Source organism: Ursus arctos, unplaced genomic scaffold, assembly GCF_023065955.2.
Source record: "Ursus arctos isolate Adak ecotype North America unplaced genomic scaffold, UrsArc2.0 scaffold_2, whole genome shotgun sequence".
In the NCBI taxonomy this organism is placed as follows: Eukaryota; Metazoa; Chordata; class Mammalia; order Carnivora; family Ursidae; genus Ursus; species Ursus arctos.
Genome location: NW_026622874.1, coordinates 20,836,302 through 20,858,996, shown reverse-complemented (window position 1 = coordinate 20,858,996; position 22,695 = coordinate 20,836,302). Strand labels below are relative to the sequence as shown.

Genomic DNA, 22,695 nt, shown 5'->3' with positions numbered 1-22,695 from the left:
TAATAAAATTTTTTCACTAATAGCCCCTATAGCAATGAAAGGCCCAGAGAGGGGCACCAGGGTGGCTCCGTAGGTTAAGCATCTGCCTTCAGCTCAGGTCATGATCCCAGGGTCCTGGGATTGAGCCCTGCATTGGGCTCCCTGCTCAGTGGGGAGTCTGCTTCTCCTTCTCCCTCTGCCCCTCCTCCTGCTTTTGTGCTCTCTCTCTCTCAAATAAATAAACAAAATCTTTAAAAAAAAAATAGAAAGGCCTAGAGAAATGGAGCTGAACTGTGTATTTTAGTATGAACAACATTTTTCATTAGAAATATATAGTTGGCCCTTGAACAACATGGAGGTTAGAGGCACTGACCCCCTACACATACAGTCAGAAATCTGTATATAACTTTTGACTCCCCCAGAATTTTTCCAATAATCTGTTGTTGACCTGAAGCCTTACCAATAACATAAACAGTCAATCAACACATATTTTGTGTTATGTATCTTATATACTCTATTTTTATAATAAATTATACTAGAGAAAAGAAAATGTTAACAAAATCATAAGGAAGAGAAAATACGTTTATAGTACTGCATTGTATTTTTTGAAAAAAATCCACATGTAAGTGGACCCACACAGTTCAAAAGTCAACCATATATCTATGTGGGACAGAGCCCATATGGCAGAAAAATCTTATTTAGGTTCTCCCTGAAGTAGTTCCTTCTTTGGTTCAACCAGAAAATTTCAGTCTTTGAGGCTACCTGGCACTTTGTAATGATTATGAACCTCATATATCTTAATTTATACAGAACTACTTGTTTACATCTATTTTCCCAATTGGACTTAATAGCAAAGATTAGGTTTCATTGTCTCTATATTTTCATAATTCTTGGTCCTGTGCCTGGGCACAAAATAAATGCTTAACAAATATTTGTAGACTAAAATCATTTATTTACTTTTGGGGTTTTTTTTTTTTTTTGGCTTTGGTATTATAGGTGAGTATTCTTTTTTTATAATACATTTTATTTTTTAATTTTTTTAATAATAATATTTTTTACTATATTATGTTAGTCACCATACAGTACATCCCCAGTTTTTGATGTAAAGTTCTATGATTCATTACATGCATATAACACCCAGTGCACCATACAATACGTGCCCTCCTTAATACCCATCACCAGCCTATCCCATCCCCCCCAGCCCTCCGTTTGTTTCCCAGAGTCCACAGTCTCTCATGGTTCATTCCCCCTTCTGTTTACCCCCCTTTCTTCTTCCCTTTCTTCTCCTACGGATCTTCCTACTTCTTATGTTCCATAAATGAGTGAAACCATATGATAATTGTCTTTCTCTGCTTGACCTATTTCGCTTAGCATTATCTCCTCCAGTCCTGTCCATGTTGCAGCAAATGTTGTGAAATCGTTCTTTTTGATGGCTGAGTAATATTCCATGGTATATATGGACCACATCTTCTTAATCCAGTCATCTGTTGAAGGGCATCTCGGCTCCTTCCACAATTTAGCTATCGTGGACAATGCTGCTATGAACATTGGGGTGCATATGGCCCTTCTCTTCACTACGTCTGTATCTTTGGGGTAAATACCCAGTAGTGCAATGGCTGGGTCATAGGGTAGCTCAATTTTTAACTTTTTAAGGGACCTCCACACTGTTTTCCAAAGTGGCTGTACCAACTTGCATTCCCACCAACAATGTAGGAGGGATCCCCTTTCTCCACATCCTCTCCAACATTTGTTGTTTCCTGCCTTGTCGATTTTTTGCCATTCTAACTGGCGAAAGGTGGTATTTTTAAAATCTTAAAGGATCATTATTTCCTGTAAGAAAAGTTAGTTTATTAGTCATGGAGCTTTCAGTTGTAAGTGACAGAATTCAAACTCAAACCAACTTAAAATTTTTTTAAAGGCATGTATTACCTATAGTGATTGGTGAACTTAGGTTTTAGGTATTACTAGGTCCAGAGGTTCTCCCCATGTATTCAAGCATCTGTGTGTTTTCCTCTGAATCTCAACTCTGCTTGCTTTTATTCATTTATTTTTTATTAATAATAATTTTTTATTATATTATGTTAGTCACCATACAGTACCTCCCTAGTTTTTGATGTAAAGTTCCATGATTCATTACTTGCGTTTAACAACCAGTGCACCATGCAATATGTGCCCTCCTTAATACCCATCACCAGCCTATCCCATTCCACCACCCCCTCTACCCTCTGAAGCCCTCAGTTTGTTTCCCAGAGTCCATAGTCTCTCATGGTTCATTCCCCTTTCTGTTTACAGATTCAGAGCTGTCCACACATGGTGATAAGATTGCCACCAGGCTATGTCATCCTCACTACCAGATAACAATAAAAAAAAATAAAGTGTGTCTTATTCTTCAACACTTCCAACAAAGTCCTGTAGAGGGCTCTCAGGGGCCCCGTTTGAGTCACCTGCTCATTCTTGTGTATCCGGATTATTGTGGCCTGGAGAACGGGGAATATTGATTATGCCCTTGCCTTAAGCACGCTCATAGAAATAGTTCTCAAAGGATTTTGATCCGAGGATGATGGTAGGGGGAGCAGACAAAGCATACTGGAAGATAGGCAATCTACAGCTCACTATAGTTACTTTTTGATGTTATAAAGTAATACTCTCTTCTCCTAACATTTTAATGGCAAATTTTACTTGCTAAATCCAGGCAACACCTCGAGTACGAATCCTATCTGGAGGGAGATACTTGCAAATTAATAATGCAGATCTAAGTGATACAGCCAATTATACTTGTGTGGCCAGCAACATTGCAGGAAAGACTACAAGAGAATTTATTCTCTCTGTAAATGGTAAGAAAAATTAATAATTGTTTCACAAATTAAAAATATAGCCAAGCGCATTCAAAGAAATGATAACATTTTTGTTTCTTATGGGCACACTCAGTGATTCTTGTGGTTATCTTATTTTTTGAAAAAGACAATATGTGATATTTGTATTATGGCTATATTTAAACCATATTTCAAAAAATAACTAAAGATACATTATCTTAGAGGATAATGTATGTCCAGTTGTTACCAGTATATCCTCACATTTTGTGTCATTCAGATCAGAGCCATTGAGAAAGTCACACTAAGGTTCTGGATGACAGGTGATCCATTAATTAGTTCCCCTTTATTCATGTTGGTGTTTGAGTATACATGTACTAGACAGAGACTGCCATAGGACTGTGATTGTCTCAAATCGAAGATCTAAACATTAAAATACGCCAATATCTGGGAAGATAATACAGACTTTTCCCCATCACAGTCTCTTTTATTTTTTAATATATGAAACTTTACAGGATATTGGGTGACCCACACAACTAATACCTCTAATACTAAAATTAAAATTCAGATTTTCTACTCCCATGTGAACTCAATGATTAATGAAATACATGCTCTGAGACTTGCATGATTAATCACAGATGTGCTTTTCATTAGAAGAGCCCACTTTCTGTTCTTTATTTAAAGTGAAGTTGTTCCAGTGTTAACATTCTCAGACCATTATTTGGCCAAAGAGAAATAAGAAATATCATCTTTAATTTGCATCAGACCAGAGCTGATTTTTATTCAAGCGTCTCTCCTACAAAGCCAGATTTCACACACCGTATCAGGGATTTAAAACCTCCTTCCCCCCATCCGTGCTTTATTTTTAAACACGAAGTATCTTGAGTAAGACTTTAAGAATTAAACCCCGATTCTGTTTATACTAACCTGAATTAGCTGTAGGCAACGCTATATATTTGACTCAAAGCTAACCTTGTATTACCTCTTCAGAGTCTTATATTATTGATTATATTATTGATATGCATGAAGTTTTCCACATGCATCTTTTGTGCAGTTCCTCCAAACATAAAGAGTGGCCCCCAGAGTCTTCTCATTCACTTAAATACATCAGCTGTATTGGAATGCCTTGCTGAGGGTGTGCCAACCCCAAGGATAACATGGAGAAAGGATGGAGCTGTTCTGTCTGCAAGTCATGCAAGGTAACAATTCTGGAAAAGGATGAAAAATGTTGCAATAACTGAAATATAAATCCCTAAATCTTCTTTTCCAATGTATTATTTTGGTCTTGTTATATTTAATATTCGTTCTTCATCTTAATATGAGAATCAAATTATACTATTTTAAAAGCATAATCCCAAGTCTTATGGTGAAAACATAATGATTATAATTCATCCAAGATCACAAGTCCATCTGCTATGCACCTTTGTGGAATATCCCTTTTTTCCACCAAGGGTATTGCAAATTCCTAAAGCGGGATAAAGACTAAAAATGGATTTAACTAAGTCTTTTAAAATACTCTCAGTCAAAATGTAAATAATCAGAAATCTGATCTTTCTTGTAGGTACTCCATCTTGGAAAATGGATTCCTTCATATCCAGTCAGCACATGTCACAGATACTGGGCGATATTTGTGTATGGCTACCAATGCTGCTGGAACAGACCGCCGGCGAATAGATTTACAAGTCCATGGTAAATATACTTGTATGACCCACATCTAATCTTTGGGTTAAATGTTCTTTGATAGCCTAAACCTGTGAGATCATAAAGACCTTGATATCCTGAGCTATGTAAAGGTACCATACTCCATTGTGAATAATCAAGACCCATGTTTTCTCCTCATTGTGGCTAGCACCATCACAACACCAGATTCACAGAGCCTTCTTGTGTTTGTAACTATGGAGCAAGTTACCAGTGATTGATTTCGGTCTGGCAGAAATACTTCAGATGGCATGCTATTTGCTGAATGTGTTTCCCTCTTATTTGTTGACTTTGTTTTAGTTCCTCCATCCATTGCTCTGGGTCCTACTAACATAACTGTAACAGTAAATGTTCAAACTACTCTGGCTTGTGAGGCTGCTGGGATACCAAAACCATCAATCAGATGGAGGAAAAATGGGCATCTTCTTAATGTGGATCAAAATCAGAATTCGTACAGGTAAGGAATAATTTAACTGAAAAACCCCACCTAGTTAGAAACATAATTTTAAAAAGAACTAACATTTCATCTCTATCAATGGGGACAAGCATAAAGTATGAAGAATTAGCTAATATGTAGAGAGCATATATTTTTTTCTTAATGTGGAATTAGTTTTTCAACCTAAAGCTTTTTCTGAATTATGGGTCCAACTTTTCTATCCATAAGCCCTGTGGATGAGATCAGAGAGATCTACAAGATTAGATTCCTATTCTGCTTTATTTTTCTTAGCACCGTTTGGAAATTTATGAAAACAAAGAATGAAAATATTTGGTATAAGGGAAAAACTGTTCTGTAAAAATAATACTACCTTTAGCTATAGAATAAAAATAAAATCCTGAACCATGAAATACAACTTAGGTACTTGGTAGCATGTGTAGGGAGGAAAAACATCATTTTCTCCAATTTTTTGCATTCCTCTGGCTTTACTGCCAGTAGCTCATAATATGACAGTGTATGTTTTTTAAAAGATAACCTTTTAATCACTAGGAATTTCTGATGTTGTAAATGAGCGTCATTTCTTGTATCTCAATTACGTTAACAGATATCTTGTCAAAGGAATTGCCATAATACTAAAAACAAATGTTCTTGTAGCTCTACTTTGACAACAATCAATTCTTATACATCAGGAAATGTGAAACGAGGAGTGTTAACACTGGAAATTCTGTTGTTTCTCCTTTCTCACCCTTTTAATCTTTGGGTACTAGGAGTCTAGTGACTTGAAGATATACCCTATGTAGAAAATGTGCAGTACCATAGAATAAAAAAGCATGTCAAATGTATTCCCATTGAATCAAATCATTTTTATTCTATCAGTGCACACTTTTAAGTAAGAAAATAGATATTTTATTTAGATTTACTTTGAATAATGTATGTGTATTTACTAAACCTCTTAAACATTTGAAGTGATCCAGATCACTTTAGTTTTGAATTGGTTAGAAGTTAGGGAAAAGACTTATTGATATATGTACCATGCGTCTCAAAAGTGTCCAACGCACATAAGGAGACATGTGAAGTAGGGCAACACATAAGACAGACAGACTTGTAATTACCCGTCTATCAATGGAAATAATCAAATACCAATCTGCAAAGGTATTGTGAAATTTAGAGGTAGTTTATGTGAAGCAGTTGAGATGGTGCCAGAATGTATTCAATGCTTAGTAAACAGTGGCTATCATCAGTGTACTCGTTTTACTGTATTTCACTTAGGAAAGCATGGTTGATCATGATATAAGCAATCAGAAAATGCAAGAGTCCCTCTTCAAACAATCCTTCTACCCAACCACTTCCTGTAAATCTCAAAGTTAAGGCTCTATTAACCCATTGCCCATAAAAAAAAAGAAAGTCTGATACGTGAAGTATCAGAGGGGTTCCTCATTTTAATACAAGGAAAGAATTCCATTTCCCTCAATTCACAGCATGGTACCATGTTGAACCAACATTTATGAAAACTGATATATAGTACATCCTTGCTCTGAAATCTTTCTTCTAGGCTCCTTTCTTCGGGTTCACTAGTAATTATTTCCCCTTCTGTGGATGACACTGCAACCTATGAGTGCACCGTGACAAATGATGCCGGAGAGGATAAGAGAACTGTGGATCTCACTGTCCAAGGTAGAACTGGCTTACTAGGTGGATTAATAGTTATTATAATGATACATTTCATCATCCCACTACTTCACAAGAGGGCTTCCTTTTCCACTTATTAACATTTACTTTCGGCGTAGAAAGAGAAAGATGTATGACAAGGCTTTGGAAACTTGTAAGGCTTGGAAATGTGTACTTTCTTATTGTTTTAGTTCCACCTTCGATAGCTGATGAGCCTACGGACTTCCTAGTAACCAAACATGCCCCAACGGTAATTACCTGCACTGCGTCAGGAGTTCCATTTCCCTCAATTCACTGGACAAAAAATGGGATAAGACTACTTCCCAGGGGAGACGGTTATAGAATTCTGTCCTCAGGTAAGACCAAGCTCAGTAATCACACATCTATGATTAGACTAATTATTAATGGATGGCCTTACCTGGCCTTTTGTTGCACCAAAATTAAAAAATAAAATGCATTCTCATTCGTAGACTTACACATCTGGAAAAAAATAGAGTGGGAAGGGGAACTAGATAAAGGGAGAGAAAAAATCTAGAAACAAAATAACAATAACTGAATATAATAAGCATGATCACTATGTGCATATTTACTAACCCTGAATTTTCACAAATTCACTGGTTGCCTTTGAGTGAACCACAGTCTTTCCATTGGTCAATAAGAATCTCCATTCATTTGACAAAGATTTAGTGTCTAAAAGAAGTTATATACTCCACTGAGTTTCTGAGGATATAAAACTAGGAGGGTTCTTGTTTTCAAGGTTTTTATAACTGAGCAGGTAAGGCTGGGTGATAAGTGCTAGGATGGATAATTTTTGAGAGTGGTAGTAGCCATCATTTATAAAATGTATGTATTGAAAGAGAAAAAAATAATTCACCTAAATGAAAATACAGGTAATTCACACTGGTGTTTTGTATTGGGAAGGTACACTAGAGATAAAGTAGCAACTAACAACCTGGGGCTTTGTGCATTTGTGCATGTTATTCTAAGAGAATTTGTTTATTTTTTCAATAGAAGGGAGATGATGGAAGATTGTTCTCAGGGTAGAACTTGGCTTCCAAAGCCAAGTGTTTTGGCTGTCTCTGAAATGTGTATAGATTGGTAGCAATTAAAATCATGACATAGAAATTAACTACCCTTCAGCACAAGGTATTGTGTTAAGGAACAACTTTCTCAAAATATTAAACAAGAGTTACCATATGACCCAGCAGCTTCGTTCCTAGGCATCTGCCCAGAAAAATGAAAACATATGTCCACACAAAGACTTGTATGCAAATGTTCATACAGCATTATTCGCAATGGAGAAAGTAGAAACAATCCAAATGTCCATCAACTGATGAAAGAATAAACAAAATGTGGATAATCCACACACTGAAATTCTATTTATCAATAAAATGGAACAAAAATATTGGCACATGCTACAACAGATGAAACTCAAAAACCATGCTCACGGTGAAAGAAATCAGACACAAAGGACAGCTGAATGATTGCATCTGCATGAAATGTTCAGGAAAGGCAAATATACGAAGAATAAGAAGAAATTAGTAATTGCATGGGGCTGGGAATGTGAAGTGACTGTAAATGGAATGAAATTTCTTTTTAGGGTAATAGAAATGTTCTTAAAATTAGATTGTGAGAGTTGCACAACTCTGTAAAGATACTAAAAAATCATTAAATTGTACATTTAAATGGGTGGATTTTATGGCATGTAAATTTTGCCTAAATAAAGCTATTTATAATGATTAAAAGGTACTGTGCTAGGCCCTTCAGGGGGTCCAAGTATGAGTATAAGCCAAGAACTACTGTACTAGGGATGAAAACACAAAGTCAGAGAGACATAGTTTATCAAACCAGAAAAATGGTTGCAGAAAAATGAGCAAACTATGCATAAAACTTTTTCCTTTTTAGGAGCAATTGAAATATTTTCTACTCAGCTAAACCATGCTGGAAGATATACTTGTGTCGCCAGGAATGCAGCTGGTTCTGCACATCGACACGTGACTCTTTATGTCCAGGGTATGGAAGGTCATTTAATTCATGAAAAGCTTGTTTTTTCTTCAAGTCATGTTTATTCTTAAAAGGCTGTTCTGTCTAGAGTTACGAACCACAGTAATGTCTTGGGGATATGAAAGAGGCTGATAGATATTTTTCAATAAACTAAGAAAAGCATACAGATGAAAAAATCACAAAGAACAACCCCCAAATTATTTTTTTTCTTGAACTTTTATAATCTGTTCCCATTTCTAGTCTTCTAAGGGAGTTCTTCTAATGGAAACTGCCTACAGTAGCAAGACTCAAAAAAATGTAACATGGCCTATACTCTCTTTTCCCCTGAACAATCAAATCATTAATAATGTGGAAATATGAATCTGGGCATGTTTAACCTCATGGCTACTTTTAGACAATTCTGCCACTAACTGTGCCTTTGCTTTTTCTGTTGGAACTTATAGAGTCTCCAGTCATTCAGCCTCAGCCAAGTGAACTAGACGTCATTGTAAATAATCCTATTTTATTACCATGTGAAGCAACAGGGACACCCAGTCCTTTCATTACTTGGCAAAAAGAAGGCATCAATGTCATCACTGCAGGTACCTACCACTGTTTCTATTGAGAAAATTACAGCAAATCAGTGTTTCATAATTGAGAAGTCAGTATGATTTTTTTAATGAAAAAAATGTTAATACAAATTCTTCTCACTGTGCTTTCATAACTGATATAGGCAAAAGCCATACAGTTCTTCCTAGTGGCGGCTTGCAGATCTCCAGAGCTATGAGAGAAGATGCTGGTACTTATATGTGTGTGGCTCAGAATCCAGCTGGTACAGCCTTAGGCAAAATCAAATTAAATGTTCAAGGTACCTAAATAGTAAATTTCTATGTCTTTATTATAAAGATGCTTGTAACAATGTATACCAAAGTTCATCTATCTAAAATAACGATGCTGCCGTAAGTTCTCAACATTCTTAGATTATATTATCCAATGTGTTTTTTCTGTTACCCTTATGAAGAAGAAAATTTAATGCTTGGGGGTTTTGGGGTCATTGTTTATATAAGAAAACTGAGGCATTTCATGGTATTTTGGATTTCTATGAACTTCCATGTGGTACTCTATTTCATTGTAGCACATACTTAAGGTAACTTTTAAAACCATTCTTTCCATAATACCACATTGGATACATTATGAGACACACTGGATTCTAATATCCACTGAAAAAACAAATCATATATTTTTAAAAATCATAAACAAAATCATAAAACAAAAAACTTTTAATTGCAGTTAACCAACTTGATGGGAAAAATTATTCTGTAGACAAAGCAAGGTCTTTTCACATTTAACTGTTATTTTCTTGACATAATATTCGTATCTTGCATGCATTGTTTTTGTGACCTGGAAGTAGGCTCTGAGCTTCTGAATTTGCATTAGTTGATTTTGAATTTCCTTATAGTGTGATTTTCCTATGGTAAATTACTGACTGTAGTCAAGTTTACTTAATTGTGCGTTATAAATCTAATTTCTTTATTTTGTTAACATCTTCTCAACAAATATTTATTGCAATAATAAGTGGAAATACATTGAACACCACAGACATGATCCTTCCCTTTTGGTGTACAGATGGAAAAAAACTAAACTACCAAGTAAACGAAATAATTATAAATTCTGACATATGCTAAACAGAAAAAAAAAAGAGGCTGAGAATGGGAATAACGGGTAAATGTGGGACCCACTTAACATTAGTGGTTAAAGTAGGCTTTAAGAAGTAGGCTTCTCTAAAGGGGTACCATTTAGGCTGAGATGTGAATGATGAGCTAGGATGAGCCATGCAAAGGTGGCAGAGTGTCCAAGGGAGAGAGAACAGCACGTGCAGTGGCCCCACAGCAGGAAGGAGTAAGGAAGGAAGCCTGGCAGTGTGGTAGAGAGTGGTGGAGAAGGAGAAGGCTGGCAAAATGTGAAGGAAGTCAGAAAAGAAGGTGGGCCAATGCATGGAGGGTCAGAAGGACCACAAATGGCTATATTTTCTTCTCTATGCAGTGGGAGACCTTTTAAGGGTTTAACCAAGATGCTTATTTGGTTTTAGGAAGATCTCATTTGCTACTATGTAGGTAATGGTTTAGAGAAGGAGCAAGACTAGAGCTGGAGGAACTATTCAGGTCCTCTAAGCAGGGTGTTACAGCCTGGCTGGAAGTGAGAGTGGCTGTGTAAGTTGCAGAGGTAAATGGAAAAAGTGATGGATTTAAGATACTTCTGGAGGTATAACTGCCAGGATGACTGATGAATCAGATTTGGGAGGTTAGGCAAAGAGAGGAATTAATGATGTTTCCTGGGCTTTGGACTTGAGCTAGTGAGTGGATGATAGTGCGATGGGGGAATGGTAGTGCAAGGGGGAGGAACTGGCTTTGGAGGAAGGAAAACATAATTTCTGATTGATCCCTGTGAGATGTGGGAAACTATTAAAAATCCTAGTGGAGATATCACATTGAGTTGAATATTTATGGATTCAGAGCTCAAGGGAGAAGTATAGTGTAAGATATAAATTTGGAAGTAGTCAGCATATTTCAGTCCACAAGACTGGATCAGAATTTGGACAGAAAAAGAGCTAAGGACAAAGCCCCAGAACTCTGCATTGTGTAAAGGTCTGAGAAAAGAGAGAATGTTGGAGAAGAATACAAAGGAACAGGCAGAGATGTTAGAGGAAAGCCGGATGGAGGCTAGGAGAGGAGAGTGTTTCAAGAAGGGAGTGGACAATTTGTTGAATGCAAGTGAGAGGTCAGTTGGATAAGAACCAGTAAATATTCATTGGCTTTGGCAACATAGAGGTCATGGAAAGAACAGTTCCGTATAGGAGGGGTTTTTCCTCCACTAATTGATTAAAATTATTGATATGAGCAATTATAGGGCAAAGAAACACATTAAATGATTAATAGCATTTCAGCATTCCAGAAGCAACCAGAGATAACTGCATGCTTTCGAGGCATGAAAATTCTGAACCAAATCTCTCTCCTTGCAGATACAGTATGTAATGGAAAGCACAAACCCAACCAAATGATGTTGGTTGATAAAAGTAATTTTAACATGGTTATTCATATTTTTTTCACAACTTGTTGATTTTATTTTACTAGTCACTATTAGTGTACTGTAAAATTTGGTCTCGGGGTGCCTGGGTGGCTCAGTCAGTTAAGCATCTGACTTCAGCTCAGGTCATTATCTCAGGGTTCTGGAATGAAGTCCCAGGACCCAAGCCCTCAGCAGGGAGTCTGTTTCTCCCTCTCCCTCAACCTCTGCCTCTCCCCCTCCCTGGTCATGCTTTCTCTCTCTCTCTCTTTCAAATCAATCAGTAAATAAAATCTTTAAAAATAAATAAATGAAATAAAATAAAATCCAGTCTCCATGTGGTTGACCATTTCTCCATATCCTCTGGAGACACGGCAAATAGTTCTAGGTCCCCAGGACTTGTTTGTATAGGGCATTACTTGAATTACTGGAGATCTCAGAGATCTCATTTCTGATTCCGTTTCTCAGTCAATATGTGGTAACAGTGAATATTGTTTGCCTTGTTTTCCTCTTAAGCTTTCTTGAATGGGTGATATTTTTTTTGTCTTTTTGGTGGGTTTCGCCTGCACATGCTTGAAGGGATATTTTTACTGTCATTGTTAGCCTCTGCACCTTGTCACTGTCTCTGGACTTGCATTGACACAGATGGATTACCCTCTCCTTTCTTTCCTGTGTGCTTGTGGTCAGTTGTTCCATGCTTGTCCTTGATTGTTCTCTCATGATTATTTAATATTTCTTTGAGGCTCAACAAAATATCCAGGCTAATACCTAAGTGGTAATCAACCTACTGGAAACATTAGGAAGAGACTGCCTTATCGTAAGCCATTCCACAGCTTTCAGAAGTAGGAAGTGTTTTATATATATAATTATTTTCCATGATCTATTCATTTATTTACTCAGTCAGTCAAACAATACTTGGTTAAATATGGCCACTGTATTTGAGACACTAAGTACTGCAGGAAAAATTTGAGTAAAACTGTCTCTGAACCATTAAATATTTTCCAAACCTTGAAGGGGTCTATTCTGAAAGTTTAAGTAGCTGAAGTGAATCACATAATATAGTATGTTAAAGAAAATGCCTCTGTTGATACAACCTAAATTTTCTAGACATGCAGTACCTTGGGAATATATGTTTATATCCTCATTTAAAATTGATTATCATTTACATTTGTTAACTATGCAGAGAATAATTTTCTGAAAATGGCTCAAAGAATTTTCTTTTCCAGTGAAAACAAAGTATAGTGATCCTTTGATGATAATATGGTAAAGTCAATATTTCGTTTCTTTTCAGTGTGACTTCCCTTTGCTAGAGTGATACTGTCATGTGTACATGGTACATTTATGCTTTTAGGGTGAAGTTTATACTTTGTGTCTTTCAGTTCCTCCAGTCATTAGCCCCCATCCAAAGGAATATATCACTGCTGTGGACAAGCCCATCTCCCTACCGTGTGAGGCAGATGGCCTCCCACCACCTGACATCACCTGGCATAAAGATGGGCATGCAATTGTGGAGTCAGTCCGCCAGCGCATCCTCAGCTCTGGGGCTCTGCAAATAGTATTTGCTCAGCCTGATGATGCCGGCCAGTACACGTGCATGGCAGCTAACGTGGCAGGATCGAGCAGCACGAGCACCAAGCTCACTGTCCATGGTAGGTGATTGAACATTAATTATTTCAATCTGCTACATTGCCATGGCAAAGACAAAAGACCACTGAGAAAAAAATATGATGAAAGTCAAAGCCAAGCAAAACCAGCAATCCAAAGTGGGGTGTGTGTGTGTGTGTAGGTATACTTACCCTTCTAATATGCAGGCTCTGATTAGTTGTGTAGTCAAAAGAAAGGCTATGATGATGTGTGTGTCAGAAAGAAAGAGAGATTTTATTAAGAAACCCAAAAAAATTAATGTGTTGCCAATAATCCCCTCATATTGTGATTATTAGTATTTATACTTTGGCTGTAGATCCCACTTATGGGATCCACATGTGTTTTGTGACTATTCTGCTTACTTCTCAACTTGCAAATGATCTTCACTCAAAACTAATCTATGAGCTACATTATATAGTGTGAACCTAATGAGAGTTAGAAATCTATTCAATTTATTATTTTAAGGTAGCAAAATATTTACAAGTATATTTTTATAATAGAAAAAATCTTTTTTTCTTTGTAGTCAGACAACTAACAAAATAAGGATCAGCGCTGAAATATTTTCATTGTTATTGTGTATTTTAAAGATAAAATGCCCATTAATATCAGTGTGAGGACACAATAAGTAAATTAAACTCTTTCCAACTATTTTCAGAGGTAACTCTTTTAATGATGAGTCTCTGCTTTTTCCTTTTTAAAAAAATTTGTGAAAGCTGTTTTTATCCTCCAGCTGTGTTTGAATTTCCTATGACTTCATAGTTGAAGTGATGATTTCAAGCAGACACAATTTTAATTGAATAAAGAAATAATACCCCAAATTTTAAATCACCATGTATGAGTTTTTTAAATACTTTCCCTGGTTTATACCTGCTTTCAGTTCATATAATTGAACTAATTAATACACATTAGTTCTTTAGCCTCAAATAAATAATACTCCTTTTTCTCAAATTTGTGTAAAGTTTACCAAAATTAACCAGATACTAAACAACAAATCAATCATTAATATGATTTAAAAATAAGGCCACGATTCCTGTTCACATTCAATAAACCTAAACATGTGTAATAAACTTTTAATGCCAAAACCCAACCCCAGGCAAATTTAAAAATACCATTCTAGTTAACAAGTAGGTCAAAGAATATGTTCTCATTTTCATACTATTTAGAAAATGATAAAAATAAGGACACTATATATCAAAATGTGTGGTGCGTGGGCCAAAGTTAAAATCAAATGTAAAATCATAACCTTAAAATTTTCATTTTGAAAAAGAAGGAAATAAATGTACTAATGTTGCAACTTCATCACCACTGGTAAAATTGAAATATCAACCCCCAGGATAATGAAGATGATAAAAATACAGTACAAATTAATTAAAAATGAATCAAATATTTACAACATACCATTCAGCAAAATAGATTTTTGTGTTTTCCCTATTGACTGTGTGTATAATCATTCATACATGGTTTATATTACTCATATAATCAAAAAAATAATTTTTGCTGAATACAACTTTTGTCCTGTCACTTTTCAGAATGTCATTTAAATTGATCTATATCTCACTGATATGTTTGAATAATTCCAAAAGTTATAATTTTTGGAGGGGAGTGTATTTTACTTTTTGAGCCAAGTATTCTTAGCAGTTTTCAAGCCTTTTCTTTAGAAGTAAATACCTTAGTTCCAAGTCCACTAAGGTATTTGTTATTATATTTAAATAGTCATTTGATCTTTCTGTATTGCCTAAATTCCAGTCCAGAAAGTATTTGCGTAGAGTTCTGAAATCACTATAAAAATTTCCTCTATGGTGGTATAAAAGCTGAATTAAATGTCTTGACCTGGTTTTACTTGCATTTGTTGTTATACATTAAATACTGGAATAAATTTTTTTTTTTCTGTAGCACGTTGTGATATTCAATATGGGGTGAGTGTTGTGTAGACTGGTGACTTTTATTCGCTTGTTCTCACAATATGTGTGTGATACAAATCCAGTGATTATTCAACTGTAGAAGCATTTTTGTATTTTGTTGCTCTAGTCTGTTTTACTTCACTGCAATAAAGCATAAGAAACTTAAGTAAGAGAAAGTTAAGAAGCCAAATAAAATCTAAAGATTTCTAATCTAGTTCTATGTCATTTGCTTAGAAACTGATAGTGAATATATTCAATAAGTTCAAATCCATTAGAGTTCTTGCTATAGCTATTTTACTATTTTATTTTATTTTACTATTTCCAGCGAATTTATCCTCAAAAGAGTCTTTTTTTGTCTCAGTATTCTGTGTGAATAAGGATATTATTGAACTCAACACCCTGAATGACTATCTTTTTTTAAAACTCTTCTTAGTACCTCCTAGAATCCGAAGTACGGAAGTACACTACACGGTCAATGAGAATTCAGAAGCCGTTCTTCCATGCGTGGCTGATGGAATCCCCACACCAGCAATTAACTGGAAAAGAGACAATGTTCTTTTAGCTAACTTGTTAGGAAAATATACTATTGAACCCTATGGAGAACTTATTCTGGAAAATGTTGTGGTAAGTTTAATAGATGTGAATAGATACTTAAAACCAGACTGGTAATTCACCCTTTTACTTTTAGTAACTTAGCCTGGAAATATATTCTTTAATAATGAAAGAAAAATACTCTTATAAATTCAGGCCAAAAAATGAATTTTACACATGTTTCATTTTATGGCCCAGGTCTAAGAATAATATTTAACAGATAGTAGAAACTCATAAATGGCCTCCTTCTACAATTATTTTATTTTTGTGGAAATTCGTTTATCAGGAAAAATTCTAAGTACCTCTGTTATAGTCCATGCTTGTAACCATGTACGGAAATGATTAGAAGAGTGGAGATATAAGAATATCTGATGCGTTATTAAGCAGATATGAAAAACAGTTTTTCTATTCTTTCCAGGATTTTGAATAACCCTTTCTAATCATTAACAAGGAAACTAAAGTCTTAGGGATCCATGCAAGCTAAGGTTTTTGAATAGTCTTAGGTGGTACTTACCCAGTCTACAGAATAGTAGCTATCAGCAGCATCCCAGTTTTTCAGTGGTAGCCCACTGGAGAAGAATGTGTATCTATGTATACTACCTGACTTTTAAAAAAATTTCTTGTGTGGTTTGAGAGCATCAATACTTGGCACCAGATACGAAACGTGATTAGAATGTGAATCACTTTCAGAGCTTTCGTGCATATCTTATTCCTATTCCTTGTCCTTCAGAATACCTAAACTTCATTACAAAATCTTTGTGGAATTAAATTTGAACAAATTAAAATAATAAAATTGATTACATTCACTTTAATAGTGTAAATTCAGCCATTAGCCAGACTCCTGGGATTATCCGGTAGGTAACCCTAGTGATTGGCTGTGTCACTAGGGCCCTAACTCAACCACATGTGCCAGCAGAAATTGTCTTTATTCAAATCGGTTATAAATGTGCCATTATTTTATGTACCACAAAGAAAGAAAAAGTATAGTTAAGTAAACTAGAGAAGGCCATCAGTTTTTAAGTTGTATCCCAGTTTCAGGGATATTAAAAGTTAAAAATATGAATTTTAGAATTGATAAAATAAGGATAAACTTGTTTGTTTAAGCCAGTAAATATCTTTAGTGGGATTACCCCCAGGCTCAGGAATGTTGAATTTGGGCCCTTTATTACACTTGTAGACCGGAAGGAATTAAATGAGAAAGAAAAGTTTAGACTTTTAGTGGGACAATGACTCAGATATGTTTAAAAAAATAGCAATAAAGTAGTTTATAAATACCAGATGGACTCAAATGATAAGTAGAAATCTACCTGTGATTTGTATATGTATAATCCAGATTTTTAAGTGCTTCACTTTCATAAAATCCTTGATTTTAAGCTTAAATTGTTATAACCTGAGAATTTAAGAAGAGCTAAATGATTTGGAGGTGGGGAGACCTTTACAGAGAATATAATTTATTCCTGTTTGCCCTTTAAAAAAAAGTATGCTTCCAACCAAATTTAGATTATATCTACTAGTAGTGATTACAATTTTTATGCTACATTTCCAAGCAATTCTTTAATGTTTCATTACCAAAAAAAAATATTCTCAAACTTTTAAGAAAGAAAGAAAAGTCTGCAATGGGACATGATGCACTCAGAAGCATTCAATCATTAATTCAACAAATATTTATTGAATACCTTCTGTGTGACCAGCACTGATTTATGCACTAGTAATACATGAGGGAACAAAAGACAAAGATCCTTGCCTTTATGCAGTTTATTTCTAGAGGAGGGAGATAGACAATAAAAAATAATAATACATAATATAGCCAATAATAATAAACAATGTGTACAATAAGTCAGAAGAAAATAAAAAGAACAGAGTAAAGGGGATCAGAATTTGGAGGAGTACTGGTTACATTTTTTAAAAGGATAGTCAGGGTAAATCTCCTTTGGGAAGGGGACATTTGAGAAAGACTTAAAGGAACTGAGTTAACCAAGCAAATATCTGGGGGAAGAGCATGACAGGCAGGTAAAACTGGGATGTTCCTCTCTCAGATATCTAGACAAAAGAACTTAAGGTGGGAAACGCCTAATATATTGAAGGAAGAGGAGACCAGTAAAAGCAAAGAAGAAAAAGAACAAGAAAAGAAAGAAGAGAAAGAAAGAAAGAAAGAAAGAAAGAAAGAAAGAAAGAAAGGGAAAGAAAGAAAGCCAGATCATGTAGTAGCTTGTAGATTATAATAATTTTGCTTTTTACTCTAAATAAAATTAGAATCCATTGCAAGTGTTGAGCCTGGGATCAATGTTACCTGCCTTATGTTTTTGCAATACTATGTTGACTATTGTAATGAGCAGAGGCAAGGGTAGAAGCAGAAAAGACCTGTTGGGAAGATGGTTTGGAGTCTGAGGAGAAATTATGTTAACAGAGAAGGGGAGGGAAGTGGCTGGATTCTGCATATACTCTGAAACTAGGATTTCCTAGCTAGATTGCCACTGGAGTGTGAAAAAGAAGAGTACAGATGATTGAGATGCCTGAGAACAAAAGGCATTAACAACTGGAAGGACAAAGCCATCAACTGAGATGATGAAGGCTACAGATGAAACAAGATGGTGAAAGGGAATTTGGGGGTTTAGTTTTGGACATGAGTTTGAGATGTGTTTTGGACATACAAGCAGAGAGGTGAAAATGGGAAGTTCGATGTAATTGGAGTTTGGAAGAAAGATCTGGGCTGCAAATACTGGTACTCATCAGCATGTAGATAGTATTTAAAGCCATGAGACTGGATGACATCACTAAGGAACCAAATGCAGATAGAGAAGAGGACCAAAGACTGAGCCCTCTTGCATGCCCACATCAAGACGTTAATATTGAAGGGAAACAGGAAAGAGAGATGGAGCAACCAGTGAGGTAGGAAGGAAACAAGGAGAAGGGGGTAACCTGGAAGCCGAGTGAAGACATGGTTTTGAAGAGATGGGGTGTCAAATGATGCCGTTCCAGTACATCTAGTAAGATGAGTGCCAAGACTGGCCGTTGCATTTATCAAGTGAAACTTCAGAATTGCAGGTAGTATTGCCCATCCACTCTCCGTTTCCTTTGATAATTGTGGTGGTCTTCAGTCCACATTACCAAGAGAGCCAGCTATGCTGTCAAGATGCTACCAACCTTTGAAATTATGTGCTCTTTATCTGTACATTGTGGAGCTGCAGTACACTTGATGTGTAGTAAACTTTAGAACTTTTGTAAAGTTTTCTGAGATCTTATTACTATAAAATGCTATAGTTCTGTAGAGTATGAGCTTTTGTTTCAACTCCTATACATTTTAAATTATGTTATCCAAAAGCTGGCCAGTTGGCTCAGACTACAAGATGGAAATTTAAACTGTCTTTAAATAAGAGTGCTCCTTTGGGAACCAAACTATGCAATTTTATGTATTTTATGGAATATGATGTAAAATTATGTAATTTTAAACACTATGATCTTTCTTTATTTAAGCCGGAGGATTCTGGCACCTATACCTGTGTTGCTAACAATGCTGCAGGGGAAGACACACACATGGTCAGCCTGACTGTACATGTTCTCCCCACTTTTACTGAACTTCCTGGAGATGTGTCATTAAATAAAGGAGAACAGCTACGATTAAGCTGTAAAGCCACTGGGATTCCATTGCCCAAGTTAACATGGACTTTCAATAACAATATTATCCCAGGTTGGTAATTCAATTTTTAAGTAAATAAATATACCCATAAAGAACTCTAAACCAATCTCCATTTGCTTCAGCTGCGGGCATTGATTGAAAAGTTACATGAAGAGGTGGGGCACCCGGGTGGCTCATCAGTTGAACATCTGACTCTTGGTTTCAGCTCAGGTCATGATCTTAGGGTATGGGATAGAGCCCCACTTCTGGGCTCTATGCTAAGCAGGGAGTCTGCTTGAGAGATTCTCTCTCTCCTTCTTCCTCAGACCCTCCCCCCATGCTCGCTCTCTCTCTCTCAAATAAATAAATAAACTCTAAAAAAAAAAGTTACGTGAAAAATGGATTGCTTTAAGTTCTGTAAAATGTATACCTTTACCTGGATTTTACCCTATACCCAGTATATATGTTTTTTTTTTCATTCTTTTGAAGGATAAGTTAATCACAGGACCATATGTGACAGGATATTCGTAGACATTTTTACCTTAAAATAATCTCCTTCCCCCAGGAGAAGACAATATTGTATACACAGGTACCTAAACTTATCCTCCCTGATAAATGGATTAAGGTGGCTACTGTTGTAAAGATTCACCTAATTTTACAGAGGAGCGCTCTGCTTCTCACTGTATGAATTAACATCTATTAACCTCTCTTATAATGTAAGTCAATTATGTAGAAAATTTTTGGTCACTGTGTGCACTACATGTTAAAGTAGTACCTGGAACCCAGAAGCACTTATCTGTGGGAGGACACGTGTCTCCTTATTTGTTAGACTTTGTCATCAGCACAAAGATGTTATCAGTTAATAAGAAGTTGTCATACCCAAAATTGAATTCTGAAATACTGCACTATTAGCATTTAATAGATGTCTTCCTAGAAAAGAAATAGTAAGCTTGAATTCTTCTATTATAAAGATTTATGTTAATGACTGAAATTCATCAACTGTATTACCTTAGTAATAATAATATACCTCCCCAAGGAAAAATAAAGTCTAAAAAATCTAATCAGTACTGTTTTCTGACACTGTAATACTAATTCAGCTATTTAAATTTTTAAAGCTTGATTTTCCACTTAATATTCAACAGTATGAAATCTTTTGAAATAATTTGAATGGGGGAAAGTATGCAAGGTAAACACACTAACATAAATAGGTATTTGCGGGTCTAATCAGAAACTTATTTAGTATAAGTTGTTTGAGGATTAGCATGTTTACCTTATTCTCGATTCCAAATATTATAACTACCTTTATAAATATTTATGTCATCACCATTTATGGAGAAATTTAAATTATTACAAATTTAATCATGTTGTTATTATTACCTAACTAGTATATGTTTTCATGATTTCCCCTCTGACTTGCCAAGTCCGTTGAATTACAACTGAAAAGGTTTTCATGTTTTTTATGTAAATTGTTTGGGAGGAAAAGGGGTGGTGAGATAAATGAATTGGAAAATGTCATACATCTGAATGAAAGATTTTTGAAACCCAGAGAGTATGAGCCAGATTTAGGCAACACTTTGAGATGAAAGGTGTACTTTAAATCTAAAATAATTTTAAAAGATGTTTATTTTCATTCTCTTTTCCTGTTCCTTCTGCTGTTTTTCATTCTTCAAACAAGTGCCTAGAGACATGGCAAATAGCTCAGGGGAAGAAATCTGTGGAAAAGGCTCTCCCCTCCAATGTCATGATGAGGTCCCTAGTTCAATTGCTGACCAACTCATAAATCCAACCTGCAAAATATTGAGCTGTTGTGATTGTTTTCTTAGTTACTGAGAGGAATTTTGTCGTTTCCTGACTTGTTTCTTTCAGCCCACTTTGACAGTGTTAATGGACACAGTGAACTTGTTATTGAAAGAGTGTCAAAAGAGGATTCAGGTACTTACGTGTGCACTGCAGAGAACAGCGTTGGTTTTGTGAAGGCAATTGGATTTGTTTATGTGAAAGGTAGGTAAGCATGCTCTATTTTTAATTTATCATTTATTTATAATGAATAGTTTGCATTTTGCTTCCTTATTATGTAGTAATACACTGTAACTTCAGTTTATTAATCCATCTAGTCCTGTTTCACAGATGTGCAAATTCATAAGAAATAAAAAATTACCAACGTTCAACTCAAAAGTAGGTAAGCAAAGAGATCATTTGGTACAAAACAGAATTATCTGCTTAGATGACTGAAACTAATCAAATTATCTGGTTGATTAGCATGAGCAGTTGATTCTGAAAATTCATGGGGTTCAAAAGTGGCTTCTCCTTTCACTAAATTGTCTCTCTAAATATTAGGTCAAAATCACAAAGAAATGATCAGAGCTTCCTTTTACTTACAATTATCTGTTGCTGTTTCCCAGAACCTCCTGTCTTCAAAGGTGATTACCCTTCAAACTGGATTGAACCACTTGGTGGTAATGCAGTCTTGAATTGTGAAGTGAAAGGAGATCCTGCCCCAACCATCCAATGGAGCAGGAAGGGGGTGGATATTGAAATTAACCACAGAATCCGTCAACTGGTCAATGGCTCCCTGGCCATTTATGGCACTGTAGTAAGTCACACTGAAATTATTAATGGGCACTTTAAACTCCACAATTAATGCCTCTCTATAGACGCCATGAATGAAACAAGTTTCTCTTGCATTCCTAATTAAATCATAAATTCTGAGGGATGCCTGGGTGTCTCAGTTGGTTAAGTGACTGCCTTTGGCTCAGGTCATGATCCCACAGTGCTGGGATCAAGTCCCACATTGGGCTCCTTGCTGAGCAGGGAGCCTGCTTCTCCCTCTATCTGCTCTACCTGCTGCTCCCCCTGCTTGTGCTCACTCTCTCTCTGAAACAAATAAATAAAATCTTTTTTAAAAAATCATAAAATCTGAATCAGTGGGTTTTTATGAAAAACTGAAACAGTGGTTCAAATTGATTATTTTTAGCCTTTTCAAAGAAATACAAGCAACAAAATAACTCTGCTGCTTTGTTCCCATTGATCTATTATTATTTAGCATCATTAGATAACTTCCTCAAATTTATATTAGAGCAAGGAAATTGAAGAATTATAAACACAATTACAAATAAATAATAGGGCAGCTTTCACCACTAAGCCGATAACAATTTCAGGCTTTCCAAAAGCTTCAGTAATTCAGAAAATGAGTGTTGCTTTAAGTTATTCTAATTTTAGGGTGAAGTGAATGAGATATTTTATCTTAAAATTTCTCAACTAGATTACATATGGGTAATTTTTTATCACATTGTTGAATTAATTGAA

General features: G+C 35.6%; 1 protein-coding gene across 5 annotated transcripts in view; it reads left to right on the top strand.

Annotated features, from left to right (window-relative positions):
• Positions 1-22,695, top strand: part of HMCN1 (hemicentin 1) — a 467,709-nt gene that overhangs the window by 392,378 nt on the left and 52,636 nt on the right. For all 5 annotated transcript variants that reach the window (XM_026509232.4, XM_044387879.3, XM_044387878.3 and 2 more), the window contains exons 72-85: positions 2,672-2,813; positions 3,844-3,988; positions 4,351-4,478; positions 4,788-4,944; positions 6,476-6,597; positions 6,783-6,947; positions 8,497-8,604; positions 9,039-9,176; positions 9,308-9,442; positions 13,017-13,286; positions 15,616-15,806; positions 19,248-19,461; positions 21,256-21,390; positions 21,792-21,982. In XM_026509232.4, coding sequence (XP_026365017.3) covers positions 2,672-2,813; positions 3,844-3,988; positions 4,351-4,478; positions 4,788-4,944; positions 6,476-6,597; positions 6,783-6,947; positions 8,497-8,604; positions 9,039-9,176; positions 9,308-9,442; positions 13,017-13,286; positions 15,616-15,806; positions 19,248-19,461; positions 21,256-21,390; positions 21,792-21,982 — 2,241 coding nt within the window. The remainder of the gene's footprint in view (positions 1-2,671; positions 2,814-3,843; positions 3,989-4,350; positions 4,479-4,787; positions 4,945-6,475; positions 6,598-6,782; positions 6,948-8,496; positions 8,605-9,038; positions 9,177-9,307; positions 9,443-13,016; positions 13,287-15,615; positions 15,807-19,247; positions 19,462-21,255; positions 21,391-21,791; positions 21,983-22,695) is intronic.